Source organism: Eleginops maclovinus, chromosome 2 (assembly GCF_036324505.1).
Source record: "Eleginops maclovinus isolate JMC-PN-2008 ecotype Puerto Natales chromosome 2, JC_Emac_rtc_rv5, whole genome shotgun sequence".
NCBI classification, from domain to species: Eukaryota; Metazoa; Chordata; class Actinopteri; order Perciformes; family Eleginopidae; genus Eleginops; species Eleginops maclovinus.
The window spans coordinates 17,072,369-17,093,689 of NC_086350.1; the positions used below are offsets into that span (position 1 = coordinate 17,072,369).

At 41.0% G+C, this 21,321-nt stretch overlaps 1 protein-coding gene across 2 annotated transcripts in view; it reads left to right on the forward strand.

Moving 5' to 3' along the window:
• trim44 (tripartite motif containing 44) overlaps nucleotides 1-20,443 on the forward strand; it is a 42,498-nt gene extending 22,055 nt beyond the window's left edge. Inside the window, exon 6 of one of the 2 annotated variants that reach the window (XM_063873768.1) lies at nucleotides 19,694-20,443. In XM_063873768.1, coding sequence (XP_063729838.1) covers nucleotides 19,694-19,778 — 85 coding nt within the window. In that variant the 3' untranslated portion in view covers nucleotides 19,779-20,443. Of the gene's footprint in view, nucleotides 1-5,820; nucleotides 12,425-19,693 lie in introns of those variants that run through there. The other variant, XM_063873777.1, reaches the window with a different exon arrangement.
• The last annotated feature ends 878 nt before the right edge of the window (nucleotides 20,444-21,321 follow it).

Below are 21,321 nucleotides of genomic sequence, written 5' to 3' on the forward strand. Positions count from 1 at the left end.
ACATGCCCTCATTTAATTATCTATAATGTTTCATCTCGATGCATCCGCTGTACTTTACCTTTTAATTTTTCCTAAAACCCCTTCATTAGTAAACACATTTTCCCTGCTTATGTGTGTGTTTTTTCTCTTTTCTCCATTTCTCTTCCTTGGCCATTCCACAGGAGTAGATCTGAGGTCCCAAATGAATGCAAAGTACACATAACCCAAACTGACAAATACAGAGACATGCATTTAGATGATAAGAGACTATAAGCATGCATAATTCATGGCACATGCACAGCGATCTCGCAGACTTTTAAATGCCATTATTTTGTGTGTGTGTGTGTGTGTGTGTGTGTGTGTGTGTGTGTGTGTGTGTGTGTGTGTGTGTGTGTGTGTGTGTGTGTGTGTGTGTGTGTGTGTGTGTGTGTGTGTGTGTGTGTGTGTGTGTGTGTGTGTGTGTGTGTGTGTGTGTGTGTGTGTGTGTGTGTGTGTGTGTGTGTGTGTGTGTGTGTGTGTGTGTGTGTGTGTGTGTCGCGGATAACGTCTTCACCAGCATGACTTGCAACAAAGTATTTGGAAACTTATACAGAATGATGTGGGAAGGGGTGTTAAACAGAGTAAGTGTATGCGTGCATGTGTACGTGCTTCTGCTAGCCTTGTCTTTTTCAGAAACTTTTCCTGAATACTAATGATGTTATTTGAACCATAGCAACACCCATCTATCTCAGTTTTGCATGCTAGATCCTCAAGATTCCGTCCAACCCTCCCAGTACACTTTGATGGTTCAAAGAAAAAGTTGGAAGTTGTCTAATTGAATATCCTGTTAAAAGGCAAGTATGACTCATAACTGTATTACCGCCTGTCAAAGTGTAAAAGAGATTAGACAGCTGGGGATGTATTTTTGTGACAGGGATGAATGTATTTTCAAACAGACTTCTTTCTATTTTGGTTTAGACTGCCACCAAATAATTTAGATGTACTTCAGGATTTAGAATTCCACCAGTACTGTAGCGCACTGCAGCTCATATTATTTTTGCTGATTTCTTTACAGTATGGTTCTGTGATAGTCTGGCACACAGTGTGTAGAACTTCGACCAGAGCTTTGAGAGTGCCTCTCATATTGATCTGCTGTGTAGACAGATATGAGAGCACTAGCGAGTGCTGTATGTCTTGTCCGTAATCCCTGAGAGCCAATAGTTGGCAGTAAGTGTCTGTGAAGCACCAAAGGCTAGTGCGGCAGAAAAGTGTCACTGCTGTTGATACTAGAGCCTGTGCTACCTATGAATAATGGATTGTTAATGCATGACTGTTCCCTTGTCATACTGCCGCTGTTTTTGTTGAAAGGTGTGGTTGTACTTGCATATTGTTTTATGTGTGCCTTTCTTTAAAGTGACTTTTTACTAGATTGTCAGTTTTATCCTGCTCTCATTGAAATCTGATATGAGAGTGATTCAACAGTTTAAGCAGCACCATAGGCTTCTTTAAATATTCATATTTGATGAACTTTGCCTTTTAAAGTGTGAAAAAAGGCTATTTAACACAAAGTACTGGGTTGAGAACCGTTTACAATCCTTATTTTACATATCAGTCTGATTTTCTTACCTGAAGGACTTTGCACAAGTTAAAATAGAAGATATTTTTATGTTAACATCATTTGAAAGTGATTTTTAAAGACATATAAAGGATCAAATACTATCAGAGATGGTGATGAAAGGAAGGAGTGATCATAATGGGGAATAAAAAAAAAAGAGAAAGTCACAATATCTGCATATTCGATGTAGCAATCTCCTAGCAGGTTCCTGCTGTTTGTCATCTCTCTTCATCATTGCACTTCCTCAGTGTCTTTCCTCTCACTTCTTCTTTACTTTCTTCTTTTTCAAATAATTGCACACACCAACACCCACACTCACTCATACCAGAAGTTTTTTGTTTGCAGTGGGGTACGTGAGCTGTAATTAACACATTTGGATTTAACCTTTTATTTCTGATTCCAAATCCTCACAGTTTCAATTTGGGAAATCAAACCCAGCGCAGGTATGGTGTAGCCTGTATTACAGCACTACCAAGGGAGATGTAAGGTGATTGACAAAGGGGAAAGGCCGGAAAAATGTGGAGGTAAAATAGCAGCAAAACCACGTTAAGCTTTCTGAGCAGGTTGGTAATGCAGAAAGAAAAGGCATAAATAATGAGAGTGTGGCAAATGATATTCCCCAAAGCTCTAGTGCACAAGACAGCAACAATAGGTTAGTCTCTAATGGTAAATGAGCGGCAGTGGCTCAGTCAGTAGGGACTTGGTCTTGGGACCGAAGGGTCGCCGGTTCACGTCCTGATCGGACCAAAAAAAATATGGAGTGAGCTGGTAGCTGGAGAGGTGCCAGTTCTCCTCCTAGGCCACTGCCGAGGTGCCCTTGAGCAAGGCACCTAACCTCTATCTGCTCCCTTGGCGCCGGGTACCTGGCTGCCTCTCTGCTCTGCCACCTCTCCTCTGCATGTGGTTGTGTGTGCATGTATTTCCTCTGTGTTTGTGCATGTATATCCTCTGTGTTTTTAATGTGTGTCAACACAACAGAGTAGAGAAAGCAATTTCCCTGTAAGGGATTAATAAAGTATGTCTTATTATTCTTCTTCTTCTTCTTCTTCTTCTTCTTCTTCTTCTATCTGCTTCAACAAATACCCTTCTTGATAACCTTGTACCCTAAAATATGTGTCCCAGTGTTAAAAATCCTACTATACCTACCATACTCGTTCTTTTCCCACAGGTTTTGCATTCATTTACTGTCTCTGCGATTGTAAATTCAGGCGGAACATGTCATGTTTATGACACATCGTAAAATGTGTTGATGTGTCATTATCTACTTCATTATTTATGAGTACAGAGCAGCGTTTCTATGTGCTGCTCTCCCAGCCTGAATTGTTAATTCCTTTTTTCCCTGCACCTGCTCATTGAATTACCTACCCAGACTTCTCTAGCTGTCCCATCTTATAATCACATTGTCATAGACGCCTCTGCGGTTTTTGCTCTCTTGAGAGAAAAGCTGAGAGGATTTGGAATCTGATATAAAAAATGATATCCAAATGTGTTAATTACAGCTCACGTCCCCCATTGCAAACAAAACACTTCTGGTGTGAATGCGTGTGGGTGTTGGTGTGTGCAATTATTTGAAAAAGATGAAAAAAAGACAAGTAAAAAGGAAGTAGGAAAGTCACTGAGGAAGTGCAATGATGAAGAGAGATGACAGACAGCAGGAGCCGGATTGCTATATCGACTGTGCAGATGTTGTGATTTTCTCTTTTTATCTCCATCACACGTCAAGGCACATCTGGCGAGATGCAGCTCTGCTGCAGTGGTAATGACGTGACCTTCTAGTTACGATTCTGTGATTCATAAGCAGTATTACATAGCAAGACACATGGCATGTCTAAGGATGTTTTGCTGTCAGGCTGTTGAACATGATATATCTTTTATAATAAAAGTAAAAAAACAAGTGTGGAATAAAAAAAGATGCTGGTGTTTTGATCGGACATTAAAATCAAAGTAGGTTCTTTTGACAACAAAATGAGGCGTCTCAACATATATAACATAAAAATAACAACCTGGTACAACACAGGTACATAGTTGTCCATGTTATTGTTAAATAAGGCGATTGTCTATTAAATTATCCCAACATTTGCATTAACTATGATTTGATTTGATTCAATTGAAAGATGATAAATTATCATAGCGACTTATTGCCCAACCTTAACGCCAGCATGGCTGAAAATAGTTTTTGCAGCTGCACTATGTTTGATATTTTTCAGCAATCTTCTGGCTAGCTTTGACTGGAGACTTTTGAACAGATATATGATCTGAACAGCTGGAGTTTAATGATCAGAAAACGTCAATGTTGTCATTTGGAAGTGCCAGTCATCCAGTTGCTAATTGGTATAAAGTGCAGTTTGCATGCTGTAGGCAACGTGTGGGTGCCTTTACCTTCCAGAGTTGCATGATTTGGCTTGGGGAAGGCTGACATGACACATTGTGCAGGAAGTGGACTAGGCAATTAGAGATCCCTCTTCTCCTGTCTTGTGTGTTGTCACGGCATTATACCCAATTACAAACAGGAAAAATAGGATCTATGGAAACCCTCCCACACACACACACACACACACACTAGCAGTATTACACCCACAAGGCAGATTGTCATACTGGATCTGTAGAAAACTTTGCCTTCCACCCTGTCATGCATGCAAGGCTCACACACACACAAGTAAAAGCGCTCTGAAGATGTCACACTGTGTCTAAACATCCATTATTCATTCTGGAACCATGCATAAACACCACGCACACCAATACACAGTTAAACACACTTGCTTGACTAGTGTAATTAGTGGAAAGCCAGAAAGAACAAGGCAACTGTCTTATTTGTGCGGACAGGAAGATGCTTTTACAGATGACTCCCTCACAGAGTCTCACCTAATGGTTTGCCTTCAGCCAAAAACACACACAGACCTTCGGGTAGAATTACAGGTCTGATTTCAGTTTGGTGGAGATGTAGGAGAATGATAGTGGCATGCTGAACCATGGGGCAATGAATCAGTGCGTTATCAAACCTCCAGCCCTAGGTATGAACTGTCAACACGGGAACAGCACACGCAGACACTCGGACACAGCAACAACGTCACAACACGTGTGCAAGTGGGGAGGTTGTCAGGGCACTCTCCCTCTTCCACGCTGTCCCTCTGCTCAGTTATTCTCAAAGTGAGGGTAGGGCAGAGGCTGCCATGTTTAATTCAGCAGCTTCACGACAAGCCCTGTCATCATGTAGATTTATTGTATCGGCTAGAGAGGGACGAGGAGATGGTTGGGATTTAACTACATCAGGATACTAATGGGAGACTTAGCGTGCACTTTACAAAATCACCTTAATCCAGCGTTGTTCTGTGAAGGGAGGGATGTGAGCGAAAATTAATTGCTTTTTCTGACCGGGTTCCCGTTGCCTTTTGAGTTGCCGTTTTTTTGAGCCAGACAATTTTTCAATCGTTGTTTTTATAATCATTAAGTATTGTTTTTTGTTTTTGTCAGCATTTGATCCATGTTGCATGTTGTCCTGATTTTTCTTGTGATAACAGATGCATGTCTAATTCCCAAGGATCCACATTGATTACGATATATCCAGTGGTTGCATGTCACCTTAAGCAGAAGGCAGGATTTTATGACTAACGTTTTACAGGATGCATTAGTACACATAAAAGTTTATTAGTCAGGCAGCACTTGGGAGCTGTCAAGCCCCATAACTGTATTTCACCGTGTTGCTATGCTGCTTCTTGCTATGCTGCTTCTAACTATGCTGCGTCTACAGGAACAAAACAACACATTTCACAGACTAATAAAGCTCAGACTAGTCTCAGTTTAGTGCCCCTGTAAAGCCCAATGCTTACCCATTTGGATTATAGCACATCATTTTTGCATTTAGAACTTTTTTTAGAGCAGTTTTTTTGGTAGATATCATAACTGTTTATCTTTGTTGTTTGTTGCCAGAGGAAGATCTTTGTGCTGCATCCTAAGGGAAGTCCTTTATTCCACAGTGTGTTTAACATTCTGCAGAGGAAAAAAGGCGGGGAGGCATGGATGAGACATTCAAGAATTTTATCAGCCGAGATGAGAGTTGTGACAGTCTGGAGCCCAGGTTTTCTGGGCTGTCTGTCTGGGTGTCCTTCACACTGAGGGCTTGGATGACAGGACTTGGATGCAGGGGATGGGTGTGGTCTTTTCATGTGACAGAAGGCTTTGCCTAATAGCCAGTCTGTTCTCAAAACCTGTCTATTTGACATTTTCCTCCTCTTATTTTTCTTTTCCAGCCCCTGACATCCCTCCATCGCAGTTAAGAGTACATTGCAGACAGAGGAAGCCCCCAGAGTGGCGTCAGCAGACCTTTCATTTTAAAATCTGTCCAGAGCAGTCCTGATTCTGGAACAGCTCCTCCAGGCACCTGGGCGGTTCATTGATTAAGGTGGCGCCGGCGTTCTGCTGGTAGAGAAGGGGGTTGTTTGAAAGAGGCAACAGGGGGCAGCGCTGCCAGCCTGCCAAGTGTGTGGGCGCTGCTATGGCCAGACAGCCTTCATAATGGCTGTCTGACGGTGGGACAGAGCCAGCTCAGTGGTCACATGACTGACTTTGCAGATCTCTTCAGTAACCCTGGATCAATGGGGCTTGTGGAGTCAACAAAGGGCGGAGAGGGGAAGGCACTCGAGGGGGCGATTAAAGCGTGAGACGGGAAGAAAATACTGTTAAAAAGTAGATACAGGGCATAATAAATAACACCAACTCAACCCAGAAATAAAGTTGCATCCAATTTTAAGTCACAAAAGAGGGAATGGGAAAGAAGAAGAACTTTAAAGTAAAAGGGAGAAGGGGGAATCATAGGTGCTCACTATTCATTACCTATAAGTGGATGCCGTGTGCTCTCCGAAGGACAGATAATAGTTTATCTCTCCAATGTGTTTTTCTCTCCCTTTCTCACTCTTGTGGGCTTGAGATTGAGATTTAAACTTCAAAGGAGTATTAGATAGTAGAGAAATTTCAATGTAAGCCAAAGACAAATCTGTTTTTGGAGTTTGCATGTTTTTAAAAAACATGCAGGAAAAACAAGTTTTGCTCTCCTTGGCAAGTATCAGGCAATTTCATTTACACATTTAAGATGTGGGAATTAAATGTCTAGTGGAAAGAGGAACAGATGATGAGTTTGAATTCTAAGTGACAGTATATTGCATGTGTAAACGGTTATTCCAACAGTACAAAATTATAAGAATCTAAGCAAGGCACAAACCTACAGTATATTACAAAGTCAAGCAGTATTATTATCCTAGTTAGTGTTTGAGAAATTAACAATAATGTTGCTTCTTTGTTTCATGAACAAAATAACTAACACACTATTATTTGTGTGAAGCTGCAATGCTCTTTTTACTCCAGAAAAGACATTTTGCTTGCAAGTCAACATGCAGAGTCAAATATGCTATTATTAGATACTTACCACTAGAGAGCCAATCCTATTGAATCATCATTTATTCCTGAAGTGAATAATGAAGTGTTTTGAAAGGCAAAAGAGTAACATGGTAATTTCCCATTAGTGCTGTAGGAATCATCATTATTCTAAACCAGTATTTGGGGGATCTTGGTGTGGAAATCACAACGTTGTTATACTTTAATACTTTCATCACATGTTTAACACAATAGTATCACAATGAGGATCCTGTAAGACATTATAATTGTGTGTCAGCAGTCATTTTTGATAGCTACAAAACCTGCACTGGCTCCTCTTCCATTAACGATTACATTTCAAAATCCTCCCTTTAACCCACAAAGCCCCCTCCTACCCCACTGACCTGCTTCACCACCACCACCCTTCCTGCATGCTTCGGTCATTAGAAGCCAACCTCCTGTCTATCCCCACACGAACCAAGAAGCATTCTCCGTCGCTCCATAGCTCGACCCACTCTCTGGAACTCACTCTCACGACGAATCAGAGACTGTACCGACCTTCAAAACACTGACCAAAACTCACCTTTTTAGACTAGCTTTTAATGTGTGATTGATGACATGTCCATTTGATAAATGTAGCTTTATTGCTCGATTTTAATTAGACTTTTTTATTTTATCTTATTGTATTTTTTTAACACTGTAAAGCATCTTTGAGCACTTGATAGAGCGCTTGATAAATAAAATGTATCATTAGTTTTGTTATATCTAAAACGATTTTTTGTGCAGACTTTAACCCACAGCTGTGTGACATCCTGTAGATTACCCAGCTTACTATACAATACTAGCTGCTCTAACATCAGGGACTGGCTTGCGGCCAGAGGTGCAGCGTGTGATTCAGAGTTTAATTATGTTTCTCTGATTTATTTATTTGTAAAATGTTGGGGATTTTTAAGCATGACTGGAAACAGATGGCAGGCACTCAAGAAATAAGATTTGTCTTTTCTTATTTAGTTGGCAAATGGTTCCTGTTTTTTGTTTCAGTCCATTCCGGTTATTAAACCATCAGTTAAGCTTTTAGCACTGTTGTATAACCGTTCTCACCCTTTGGCAACATGTATTTTGTCCAAGATTTTAACACACTGCATCCCATAACATTTGTAGTCTTTAATATGTGCATTCAGTCATCATGTCTCTCTCACAGAGAAACACCAAGCACATTCACCTTGTACCACCAGAGAAAACAATCCTTTGCAGACCGCAGTGAGCCATCTATCCTGTTACATTAACACCCCTTGGGTTCCTTTATGGCTCTGAGTTTGAATGTGTGAATAGCTGCATATTTGTAGGCTTGTCAAATGAATAATACCAGTGACACAGTGTAACCCCCAGAAGAGTAAACCCCTTGTTAGCAGACTACATCCAACATGTCTGTCCTCTCCCCCCTCTCTCTTTGTTATACAATGGGGAACCATTAAGGTGATTCCATTATCTCCTCCTTGCTCCCTCCAAGGGATCTTCTTAACGTCATTCATTGTCATTTAATTTGCGACCAAGAGCATAATAGCCCTGGAAAATTGTCCCATGCCTACACAGGGGTGTGCTACCCAAGATAAGTGATAATAATTGTCAGGCTGCATCTCGGTAAAGAGGGGCTTAAAAGGAAGTATTATGGAGCACACGCAGTCGTATAACAAGTGAAAACAGGGATGCTTGTCATCATGTTCTGGTCAGATTAAATTTCACATTCAGGCTGATGAGCAGTTCTATTTTTGTTGGCCACAAGGATGGAATTGCTGCACTCGCTTGATTCCTCAATTGCCCCTGTGGCTACAGGAATGCTAAAATCTCTAAATGAGCAAATGTGAGATTTAGTCTTCACAGTGATGTAATGCTCTTATCAGAATGGCTCTGCAATAATTCCTCTGTATGATTAACGGCGGGTAGCTGTGTCAAAGTGAGCGGGGAAATTAGCTCATGGAGGGATAACAGTATTCATCCAACTCCTCGAACCTGCTGCAGCGCACACCAACCTGTGCGATTATTCTGATTGGCTGAGAATCAACACACCATTTTATTCCGCTTCACCGACCTTTCCACCTCACTGTTTCGCAGACGCGGGTGTCTTCAGCATAATACATGCATCATGTAGTGAGTTGACTGCACGCAATCTCCAGTCGGAGTGGAAAGCGCCACACTTTCTAATGCACATCTCAAAATAATGGCATGCAGCAACATGAGGTTGAACGGGCTCCTACTTGAGGCGATACATCTGGTGGATGATGAGCTGGATTTGTCCTCGCCTCTTTCATTTTGCGCTGATGAATAAGCTGCAGTACACACAAAGGGTCATATTCAACAGCCCCCAGCTCTCTGTCCCTGTACCATGATGCATTGGCTGTTGTTGTGCCTTGTCTCTTCACTTCCTCCGTGGGCTGATTAAGTCTTTGGAGCAGCGTGGAAACACCACAGGGTGTTGCGTTGTTTTTCAGGACCAACACAATCCCAGTGAACAGTTTGAATGGACCAGTGACTCTGAATGTAGGCAGTCACTGTTTGTAGGGGTTAGTCAATACCGTGCACCATTTGACGGAAGGCTGTTTTTCCTCGGTCAAGCAGTTTTATTCACTCTCTTCCACTCGTCTTCAGACATTAAGTCAATAATTAATTTCATGTAAATGCGGGTATAAATTGTTCATATTATAATAGTTCAATCCCAAATTGAGATGTAATTACAGAAAGACTTCATAATTGATAAGATCAAAGATAACACTTTTCTTTGCTTGATCAGGCTGTCACTTGAGATATTATGTTACAACAGTTGCTGCGGTCAGTATGGATATAGACAGTGATATTTCCTAGGGAAAACCTTCTCCTAAACCCAATAAATCACAATGCAAACAAAACCAATACTGCTGAGACTGTGGCTCAACACGGGTTGCTGCTCAGATGCAGGCTATAAAGAAATTTTACAGATTTATCATTAAAATGCCTGGGGAGTTCTGACACCTGTGTAGATCATACCCCCTTCTCATTGAGGAAGAACAGAGTTGTGGTTGTTTTTGTTGTCTTAAGGCAAATAGCATCATGAATCCCTACTGTGTGTGACTGGTTTGCATAATATGTGCATGTGTATTACTGCGTCAGAGAACATCAGACATGGCTACACTATTTTGCATAAAGACCAATGTTTTTTAATAGCTTTATTGTGGGTTTTCAGTTCTGTGCATGAATATGTTATATCCGAGCAAATTAAACTAGGGATGTCTACAAAACCTATACTGAAATAGTAAGTTGATGTTTAAAATGGTATTGTGTCGAGGGAAAAAATAACATGTTTGTGACAAATCCAGTTGGATTTTTTACAACGTAAACAGTAATAAGAAGTATATTTAAAATTATGTGGGGATTTACTGTTTTGTGTTTACCCTCATATGAAATGTGGTAATAGAATCATGTTATTTCCCCTATATTGCTCTCAACTACTACATTTCTGTTATCGTGACATCCATACCAAACTGAAGCTGATAAAATATCCTATAACTAGGATTTTAATTCAATTTCAATTCAATTCAAAGGTTTATTGTCATAACATATACACGGTCTACTTATGTGAAAAACCTAGATTGCAGGTTACTCAACAGTGCAATTATAAGACATACAAGAATGAATATAAAAACAACAATACAAATTGTGCAAGCTCAGCTGTTAAATACTCTTATGGCCTGTGGAATGAAACTGTCCCTGAGTCTGGTGGTTTTAGTTCTAATGCTGCGGTACCGCCTGCCAGACGGCAGCAGACAGAACAGTTTGTTGCTGGGGTGATGGGGGTCTCTGATAATCCTGTGGGCTTCTTCCTGAGCCCCTGGGAGTAGAGGTTCTCCATGGATGGCAGCTTCGTCCTGGTGATGTTCTCTGCATTTTTGACCCTCTGCCCTCTATCTACTGAGGGCGGTGCAACTACCGTACCAGGTCGTGATGCAGCCGGTCAGGATACTTTCTATTGTGCACCTGTAGAAGTTGCAGAGTATCCTGGAATCCATCTTGAACCTCTGCAGCCTGTGGAGGAAGAAGAGCCACTGTTTTGGTGATGGTGATTTCAGTTCCATATACAGTGTCCTTCGTTGTCCTATAGCCTGATGCCTATTGGTTATACAACTGTCACATAATGCATTTGAAAGATATATTTATACATCTTGGCATATTCCTGTGAATCAGTTGGAGTTAATCATCCTCTGGGTCCGTGATTAACACTGAAGCAGTCATAAAATCCAAGCAGTGATCCCTCCTTTCTGCTTTCCACCTGCAGAGCTGGTAGCACCTGTGCCCACATATCAGCCTCTCACCGCAGAATCTTAATCGAGTCCTCGCTCCTCAATAACTGCTTTCACTCTCGCGGAGGTTTTTCTATTTCTGCCACCATAGGACATAAACCAGTGAAAAATGGTGTATTAGATGAAATGTTGTAGAATATAAATAAATCAGGACGGCAACATGAGATGACTTATTAAAGACAACAAAATGGTAAAACAAGTCATCACTAATATTTAACATAATAAACATGCTTATTTATCAAAACCTTGAGTGCCAATCATGGTTACTTTTAGGTTGCTGTTGTTCCAGTCAGACAGCTCTCCTCTTGAGTTCACAGTCTGTTCAGTTCATGTATTCCAAAGGTACGTGATGTAGCATGGGGCAGAACCAGTCATGCTTTAAAGTAGTCTCTTACATCTTAAAATAGTCAGTACTAAAAATAGCAGGTATAGAAAGCTACAGCAGATTCAGGGCAATGTGCATTTCTTTTTCTCTTCTCTTTTTAGATGATCAAACCTTAACAGCTGCATTTTGAATTTGCTGGAGGGATGCTAGATCTTATTTTTTTTACCAGTAGAGAATAGAATCACACGTTAAATGTTAGTCAGTCATAACTTCTTGAATCTTTGTAATAACACATAGATAAACACCTTTATGAGGAGAGTAGAAATCCACACTGTTAAAGGCTACACCTAAAATATCAGTTTTTCAATTTAGCCAAAAACGTTTTGTAACACACCTTTATTTGAAGGTGAAACCGAATAAAAATGACAAAAACACAAACTAAATATTATATTAAGGTAATGTTATATACATTCTGTATATTGGTAGGGGCCTAGAATCAACTTCTGGGGTACGACAGGAAGCAGCTTTTCTTATCAAAAACCAACACTTCACAATCTTTCCTTAAAATCAAATTCAGTTTGTTTAAAGCTCTTCAAGAGATTAAAAAATAAACACCAGCAATGGTTGCGACTCAAGGAACCACAATGACAATTATCAGTTGTTACAGTGGCTATTTATTCTTATTGATGCAGACTGTACATACTTATTGCCCCCAACAGAACCGCTAAGATAGGCAAATTGTATTCAACAGTAAAATGCCACTTGTTTGTTATAACATGTTTCTTTTATGAAAATATTAAATTACAAATCATTGCTGGGTTTATCATTCATTTGAAAATCTGTGTCCTTTTTTTCTTTTGCAAGTATATTAGTTTGTCATTTGATTTGTACAGTGTAATTTACTCATTAGCAGTAGCTGGTGACAGCCCTATAGTGTCTGCTTTGTTTCCTTATGTGAAAGTTCCTTAAAATGTCGCCTCTTAACAAGACTAATGATTGTCTTCCTGGTGGTGCTCTCCTGCTCATTGTTTAAGAGAATGAGAGAAAAGCACCTTATCTGATGATAGTTACGGATGTGTGACCTGTGACAATGGAACTTTAATAGAAACTCCTGAAAATGTATTAGTCATGTCTCCCACACTAACACATCACCTCTCTCTTCCTTGTCTGCGAGCTTATAGGCAACACGCTCCCATCTCGATGCTGTCACTTCCTGCCAACACTCTGGCTCTCCTCCCTTTGTTCTCTGATCTTCACCTTTATGAAAGCTCTGATAAATTGTCTATTCCTTCCTTAAGACTTCCTCCACCTCTCCATGTCACTCCTTTGCCCCCGCCGGTTTTCCGCTCACATTTCTTCTCATTAGTATACATCCGTATATCTCAAATTCTAGCTGGCAGGATCATCGCAGTGCAAAGTGTTGGGAAGATCACAGGTTTGCTCCTAATGAAAGGTGTGTGCAGGGGCTATTTCTAAATTACACACCTCTAGATATAGCTGTCAGATGAAAGGAATGAGCAAAAATGTGTAGAGAGAGGAGGGAAGTTGGCAGTCAAGATGCTAAGAGAGAGGGATTTACACCTTTACAGGACATTGGCCAATTAGATCCAGCCGAGCAAAGAAACGTTCATTACTAATAGTATAGTAAAGCATGTGATATTTTATTGTATTTTACATAACACTCCAATCTAGTGCTGGGCGGTATACCATTCCATAACGAATACCGTGAACTTTATACCATATGATATGATTTTTTTATATATCGCAATACCGTTGAAAAAGCGGGGAAGGGCGCTCGTGCTGCACCGCTGAAATACATGCAGTTTCAGGCAATGGGGGGATTTGTTTACATTTGAGTTGTTATTTGGTATGTTTGCACAATAAAGTGGTTTACATTTTGCAGTTTTATTGCATTCTGATTCCTTATACCACATAAAACTCATGAAGGCCACTACTGACCAGTGTTTTTTGGTGGGGCCAAAACATATAAATGTAAATACATTTCCAAACGTTGAAAAATGATTGGTTATAATTTGGAAAAATACCCTGATATGAGTTTTTTTGTCATACTGCCCAGCCCTCACTTTTTAAATTAAAAATAAATCAATAGTGTAATCTGTTTTTTGATGCAGTAAAAATGTTTTTTTAAAGGCTAACGACAAACAATATTTCTTCTTTTGGTATTTTGAAATTCATTTTTTAAATAAATGAAGCATTTTGGGCTTCAGAGTTGATATCATGCATGAAAGAAGCAATAATATAGAACAACCATTGTAATCTAATTCTACAAAAACAATAAAAGACACAAATAATATTATCGCAAGTGTGCAGCTACTACTGGGTTTAAACTGAATTATTTGAACTACAAAACAAAAAGCTTCACAGCATATGAATGTTGATTTAGATTTTGAATTGCATCATTCCGAATGACGCCTCAAAGCTTTGTATTATTCGTTACAGCCCTAAAAACAACGCTTGCTTTTCTTTCCCCCCTTCTTCATTAAGTCATTAATGCAGCACTATTTTTTCATTTCATTTATTTGATCTTTGTTTTCACATCACAGTCATTTCTTGTCGTAAAGCTTGTTTGTGGTGTTAAATTATCCTGCAGAAGCGACAAGATTTACTTCATTAAGTAGAGGCAAAGTGCCCCACTTCACTGCAGAGTAAGGGTAAGAGTCTGCCCTCCTGTGCTCCATCTATAAGCATTAGGGAACCTCTCTCATTAGACCGAACCTCAGGCCTCCAGGTCTTGAGAAATGTGCCCTGCCCTCTTATGTGATGGAGTACGCTTCGATGGCATCACCTCTGTTTGGAAATGCAAATCGCAATAGTTACTTTCCCCTCAGAATGATTGCCACCAGCGCTATGTACAGCGCTTCATTCACACTCAACCCCTTTGCTTAATCAAGAAGAACCTCGCTTTCCTATCAGCAACCCCCAGTTCGTTTTTCAGCTCCTCCTTTTTTGCCCATCCCTCCATCTTTTTACACACAACTCAAACCCCTTCAGCATATCCAAAGCTACTGCAGTATGATTATTCATATGGCAATGAATGGATCAAGCTGGCCAGGCTGCCACAGCGTGATGGGAGTGTTTCCGGATGATGACTTAGGAGTCCTGGAGCTTCTCTGCCAAGAGCAGGGAATTCAAACTTAATCAGGGCAAAGACCCCTCCCTTCCTCCTCCATCTCCCTGAGAGCTGCACAGGGTTGAGGCCAAAACAGAATAGAATGAAAGAGACAAAAGTCAAAGTCTAAGGAACGTCCCGCACGCTCCCTCCTTCTGTTTTTTTTCTTTTTTTTTTCGTGGTGCGCCTGAGGTTTTTCTCTCTTGAGTGATGGGTTCATTTAAGGCTATTGGCAAAACTTTCGGATTCAGAGAGGGGACATTAGCAAGATTATCTTGATTGTAGTCTATCATTCCTATCTAAAAATCTTATATCTCTCAAACAAACACACACACACACACACACACACACACACACACACACACACACACACACACACACACACACACACACACACACACACACACACACACACACAGAGTGTTCCAAATTTCCACACACCAAGCCTGTTGTCCATCCATCAACCAGGAGGCACAGAGAGCGGAGCTCAGACAGTGAGCTCTGCAGCAGGTCCCTGGCCCTCAGCTCGCCTCTGTCCGCAGGATATGGTCACACCAAGGGTATGAGGCAATGATCGGCCCTGATCAATAATACATCGACTGCATTAGAGGGTATGAATAAGTCATGGGCAGAAAGAACCCAATCGTCAGGGCAAACACCCCCACACACACACTCACACAAGAAAGTGATCTTTGACTTAGGCCAGGGGGAAATGAACAGAGAGAGAAAAAGAGAACAAAGCAAGGGCCTTAACTTGTGGGGAATTTATAACCGAACCACTGACATTTTATTGCATGTTGAAGCTCTGTCTTTCCTCTCCACCCACCACCCAATGGCCTCCATTCTCTTTCACTCTCTCAAGTAATGGCTTTCTTCCTGCAGGCGGAATAAATAACTTATTACATCCGTGTGTGTCCTAAGGCTCAGCAAGGACCGTTTGAATATAAATAGTTCATTTGCCTCCAAAGTGGAGGCCTCACTTTGCGGCCCTATAAATATATTTGTAATTACTTTTTTTTTAAAGAAGAGCAGGGGGTGAGTGTTTTTGGTTGAGTGGAGATGCAAGATGAAATTGCTTCAGAAATAAGTCTGCCAACAGTTTTTACCCCAACACCATGTCAGAAAGGAGGGAGCTGTGTGTGAGCGTGGGGCTTAGCTCAATGCAGCCTTTTATGTTTTGTGCTGACAATAAAGAGAGAACAGCCTGTGTGATGCTCCAGACAATTTGAATACTGAGTAGAATTGGCGTGGTACAGAAACGTTGCCAATAATTTGAATGGGAACAGCACTTCTGAATATTCAATGTCTCCGATGTATACTTAAGAAAGATGGTATAACTTTACAGCAGCCAAGCATGTGTGTGTGTACATCACTTTTTGGAAGCTGGGACTTGATGCCATGGTGTGTGTGTGTCTGTGTGTGTGTGTGTGTGTGTGTGTGTGTGTGTGTGTGTGTGTGTGTGTCTGTGTGTGTGTGTGTGTGTGTGTGTGTGTGTGTGTGTGTGTGTGTGTGTGTGTGTGTGTGTGTGTGTGTGTGTGTGTGTGTGTGTGTGTGTGTGTGTGTGTGTGTTGTTGCCTTATTGAACCAACAACATGTTTTATACATTTAACAATTTCTAAGTTTCTTTTTTAAATGTTGAAATGCCAGCAATGCATCAAAATGTCTTAGCATTCACTCTGACTATAGGTGTGTGTGTGTGTGTGTGTGTGTGTGTGTGTGTGTGTGTGTGTGTGCGTGTGCTTGTGCGCGCGCATGCATGTTCACATGAGAGCTGCTCTTTGATGAGATGCCCTGTTGTGAGTTTGTGTCTGTGCTCCTGGAGGAAGTGCAGGAAGGGAAAGGAAGCAGCTCTTTGTTTCTGCCAACACAAGTGTGTCAGACAGAAATACTCTGGGAGCAGCGCTGAGAAAAATGTATTTCCGACTGCATACAGCATGGGCGGGAATACGGAGGCAGAACAGTACAGTGTTTAACTGTTAATTGAGATATTGCACTATGCAGGAGTAAGTATAAAGGTTGTTAAGCAAAACGCGCAGTGGTGAAGCAGACCTGCATGGTAAGATAAGGCTTAGTTTATCAGCTCTGAAAACTCATTCATCCATGAGTAATTGATACATCACTGTTGCTTACAACGTTCAATTTTTACGTAGGGTGTTAGCTGCTCCATGTTTAGCAGAGAGAGAAAAAGGAACCCTTACTCGTCCCACATTTGACCCATCCTGGTGTTAGAAGCAATGGGCTGCCATATAAATAAAGTACTTCTATCTATTCTGTCCTATCTATCTTTATGTACGAGCTGTGTTGGGAACAGTGCCTTGCTCAGGGACACCTCGGTAGCACTTGGTCTTTCGGGGACTTGAACCGACTTCGCTATCACGGACAGGCAGTCCTATATCTCATTCAATTTGTCTTGAAGGCTTCACATATTACACCTGTGCTTTTACCCCTTTTTATTTTTGTTTGTGCACAGAAACATCATAAACAAACAAAGGTGGCTAGGTTTTTTTTCCATTAATAGTGTTAGGGAATATTTTTGCTTAGGTGTTTAACCTTTGACCTGTTTCATAATTTTCTCCTTCCTCTGTCTCTATTCCTATGGCATAGTTCTTTGGCCTTCGGGTTGCTGTGATCTCTCTTAAGGAGGGCGCAGCCTCTACACTTTGTTGATGCCAGTCTATGACCGAGCACAAGCTGACCTGATATAGTTATATATAGTTTATTGTTTAGGGACATCTAGAAGCCCTTCTTATCTGGAACGTAGGTTCCCTGACGTACATTCTTTTCCAATGTGCGACAGCTTAAGTTAGATTTAGGGTCCATATCTGTTTAGTCTGGCGACTGAAAAATGTTGATTGTCCATTTGGAACTAGTTAAAACCTCGTATTGTAGTAGAGATCTTCAGAATTGGTCGGGCAACCGCTCTGTCAACTCGTGGCTGACGCAAATGTCTTGTCAATTCTCCGGCTGTTAACTTCATAATAAACCTTCAGTGTTTGCCATCAAAGTTCCAGCTCTCCCCGTGTCTCTCTGAGTTTAGTCTCCATTGCTCCAGAATTTTCCATCACAACTAGCTTGGAACTTAAGACTGGAAAAAATAAGTAGATATCACACAGTGGTTTGCGGACCACCTAGTTTGGAACCAAACAAGAAATTTTAGTGACTACAATCTAAAAATTGGTTTTATGAACTGAAACACACTGTGAAAGGGTCAACTCGAATCACAAAAAACTGACAACAAGGTAGTGATGACCTATCAATCACAAGTTAGTGACGCCCCTAAGCAATGTTGCTTTTTTCACCTTTTTTACTCTAAATGAAAATCACACTTTAAGAAGAACCCTTTCTATTCGCAATTGAGACCATCAAATGAATAACAAAATGTTCAGTAATATTTTTATATTTAATCAAGTGAGAATTTTTTCATAGGCATCTATAAAATTTCACTTATTTTTGTAATCAGTGGAGTGGCCCCAGTTAGGCCATGAAAATGAATGCGGGTGAAACTGTTTTTTCCCCTGGAGACTGCACATTAAAAAAGCAGATCAAGTATTCTGTACAACTGACTGTTTTGCCATTACCTGCTTTCTCATCTTCTTGCTCCCGCTACAGTCCCGCCTATGTGTTTGCATGTGTTTGCAAACGCAAAGATGTTCATGCTCACCGTGCTTATTGAGGAAGGATTCATTTGTTTCACTTACGGTGGTGTGCAAGCATTTGCGTGAGAGATCATTCAGCTTGTTATACCAATTACCATTTGCTTTACTGTCATGAACCACTCTCTATCTAGATGTAATAACTGACAGAGCGAACTGTGGTTACATACACATATGTAGCTACTAAACTGAGAGTGAACAAACACATGACCTTGTGGGTTCACGCAGGTAATCTGTTTTGTGCATCCCATTACAGTTTAATTTTTTAATCAATGATATCAGTTTTGACATAGAAGTTATCGATCATAAACCAAGAAAATACAGTCATCCTGCCATTGCAGTAAACATCTGGACAGTGTCAGGAAGTTGAGATTGGAATAATCTTTGTTGATTTTTCCTCAGATAGATGAAAGATAAATGCAAACAGAGCTGTGCAAGGTCATAAGAAATGATTGTTTCAGGAAGGAGTGGGGAGATAAATGGCAACATTCCAAAGTGCATTAAATCTCATTGAATTATAGATTGTTTGTCGAGAAAAACTTGCTGACACATGGATGAAAATGGATAGACACATGGGGTAAATCATTATTAGAAGAGTGTAGGGGGAGGGAGGAGAGAAGTTCCAGGACAGAGTTTTGCGTCTGAGGGTGGGAACAGTGCTCTATCACCCTGACGACTCTGTCCAATTAGAGCATATGATTAGTGTAGACTGTGAAATTGAATCTTTCAGCCAGGCTCGGATTGCTACAGGTCCCTGCAATTTAGCTATCACTTTATCTCTGTCACCGCAGTTCTGCTAATATAAAACCGACAGAATGGATGATTTCTACTTAAGGCGTAGCTTGATTGAAGGTGATTACATTTCACAAAGGTTTATTATATTTCCATAATATGTGCACATGGAGGAAGGGTGTGTGTGGGTGGTGTTTCTGTGTTTTTGTTACGAGAAGAAAGAAGTTCAAGGACGTCAAGCTTGTACACTTACGCACACTGTGCACGTGGTTACATTCAAGCTAGAATTGAGGGCTAATCATCCATGCATGTGCATTAAACAGGTCACACTCAACATTTGGTTGTTTGGGAGAAGTTCAACACCATCTGGCTGTCTTTGTATTCATTTAAAGACACGTTTTTATTCCTGTTAGTAATGAACGTAACTTGTAAACCCCTTACTCAACCTCTCTCCAAAAGAGAAGTCAGCTTGTTATCTTTTTACAAGGAGCACGCGCCATCGTTATTTGTGAAAGTGTATATGTATCTTTACGGTCATCTAATATGGTTCTGTTCTGTTCTGTTTTTGCTCTCTTTTTCCAGGTTACCAGAGCCAAGGGCAGACCCCATGGACCCCCGGGACTTTGATGACAATGATTCCGGACCATCCATGGACCACGCCCCCTGATACCAGCAGACCCGACTCTTCCTTCATCCACCTGTCCGTCAGTGTTTGCTTCAGCCAGCCGTCGGCCCCTTTGAGCTGTCAGGCTGGCCCTTCTAAATCCCCTCGCTCTCCATCAGCCATCTCGCTTTTACCCCACTCCACTCCCCTCTCCCCTCGCGGTGGATGCTGGCAGTGAGCTGACCTTGAAGGGGGCTTTTGTGACAAATATGGATGGCCATGTCTTTTCTGCTCTCCAACTTTTTCAATACCATACTCGCTACTTACTTTCTTTAAGTGAAGCACACAAGTTATGTGCAATCAATTATCATCAGGCTCAATTTCCACCGCCAGTCAGATCCTCAGCTTACTGGTGAGCCTGGCTGACTCAGACTGGAGCCTGGCTACGCAGGCAAGCGATGCATCTGTTAAGCCCGACAGATGTCAGAAACGGGAAATTTTGTGACGCGGTGCCCTTCACTCTTCATTTATGCACACTATCATGTTGTTTCTGTTATCTTGACAAACAGTCTGGACACTCCCAGACAAAGAAAAATGAACTTTTCTTTTTTTTCAGATGCCACTATGCCTTATACCTTTGAGAGAATATATTACAAAGCTGTCCTGTGTGTCATATTTTTGATTGTAAAAAAGAAATAAAAACCGAAGTGTCTTTAGCTTTCGTTAAACTTGCACTTTTCCATCATCCTGTTGCCCCCCCCTCTCCCTAAACCCTCTGCCCTACCCACTGACTCGTTATGCTTGTAGATCTGCACGCACTTCCTTGTGTTTGTCAGATCTATTAAAGAAAGCAGGGCGACATTTTGACACATATCGATTGGTGAATGTTGCTGAGTCTTTGTTAGGTGAAAATCGAACTGTAATTTGACTGTGCAAAATAGCACTCCTGCAGTATCAGCTTTATTTGAACTGTAATGTAAAGGCTCATTACTCTTGGCCAATCTGCACTTGACAGATTGCAATCCACGCCAGTCTACGCACTTTCCACCTTGACCCGCTCAGCCATGGCTCTCATTCATGATGTAGCGCCGCAGGTCTGTCTGTGTCAGCAGTTTGTTTTGAATGTGATTGATTCCGTTGCCTTAAATACAAATGGAAAGCGGTGTCACCCTTAATATGTGGGACATGTTTGACAACAACATGACTTCACTGTGCTGTAACACTGCACTAAGATGCACTGAGAGTTGTTTACCCACCCGAAGGGATAAGTTGGTTTGTCAACAGCATTATTGAAATAACTCCCGCAGCGCAAACTTTATAACTACCAACATAAATCTGACTGTTTGATGTTTCCACTTGTTTTGATTTGTCTTTTTTGTCTTAATCTATAAATAAACAGTCTGTTTCTTGGATAGGATGTTGAGGATGACATTCATATTTTCAGTTTAGGAACAATTTATGCATTATTTGTCTCTTGCAAAACACCATCAGTCATCCAGGACACTAATATTAAAAAAAAGCTTGCAGGCAGCAGACGATGGCTGGAGACAGAGAGAGAGATGAAGTGCTGTAAAGCAGGGATTCAGGAAGGGGAGGATATGTAGTC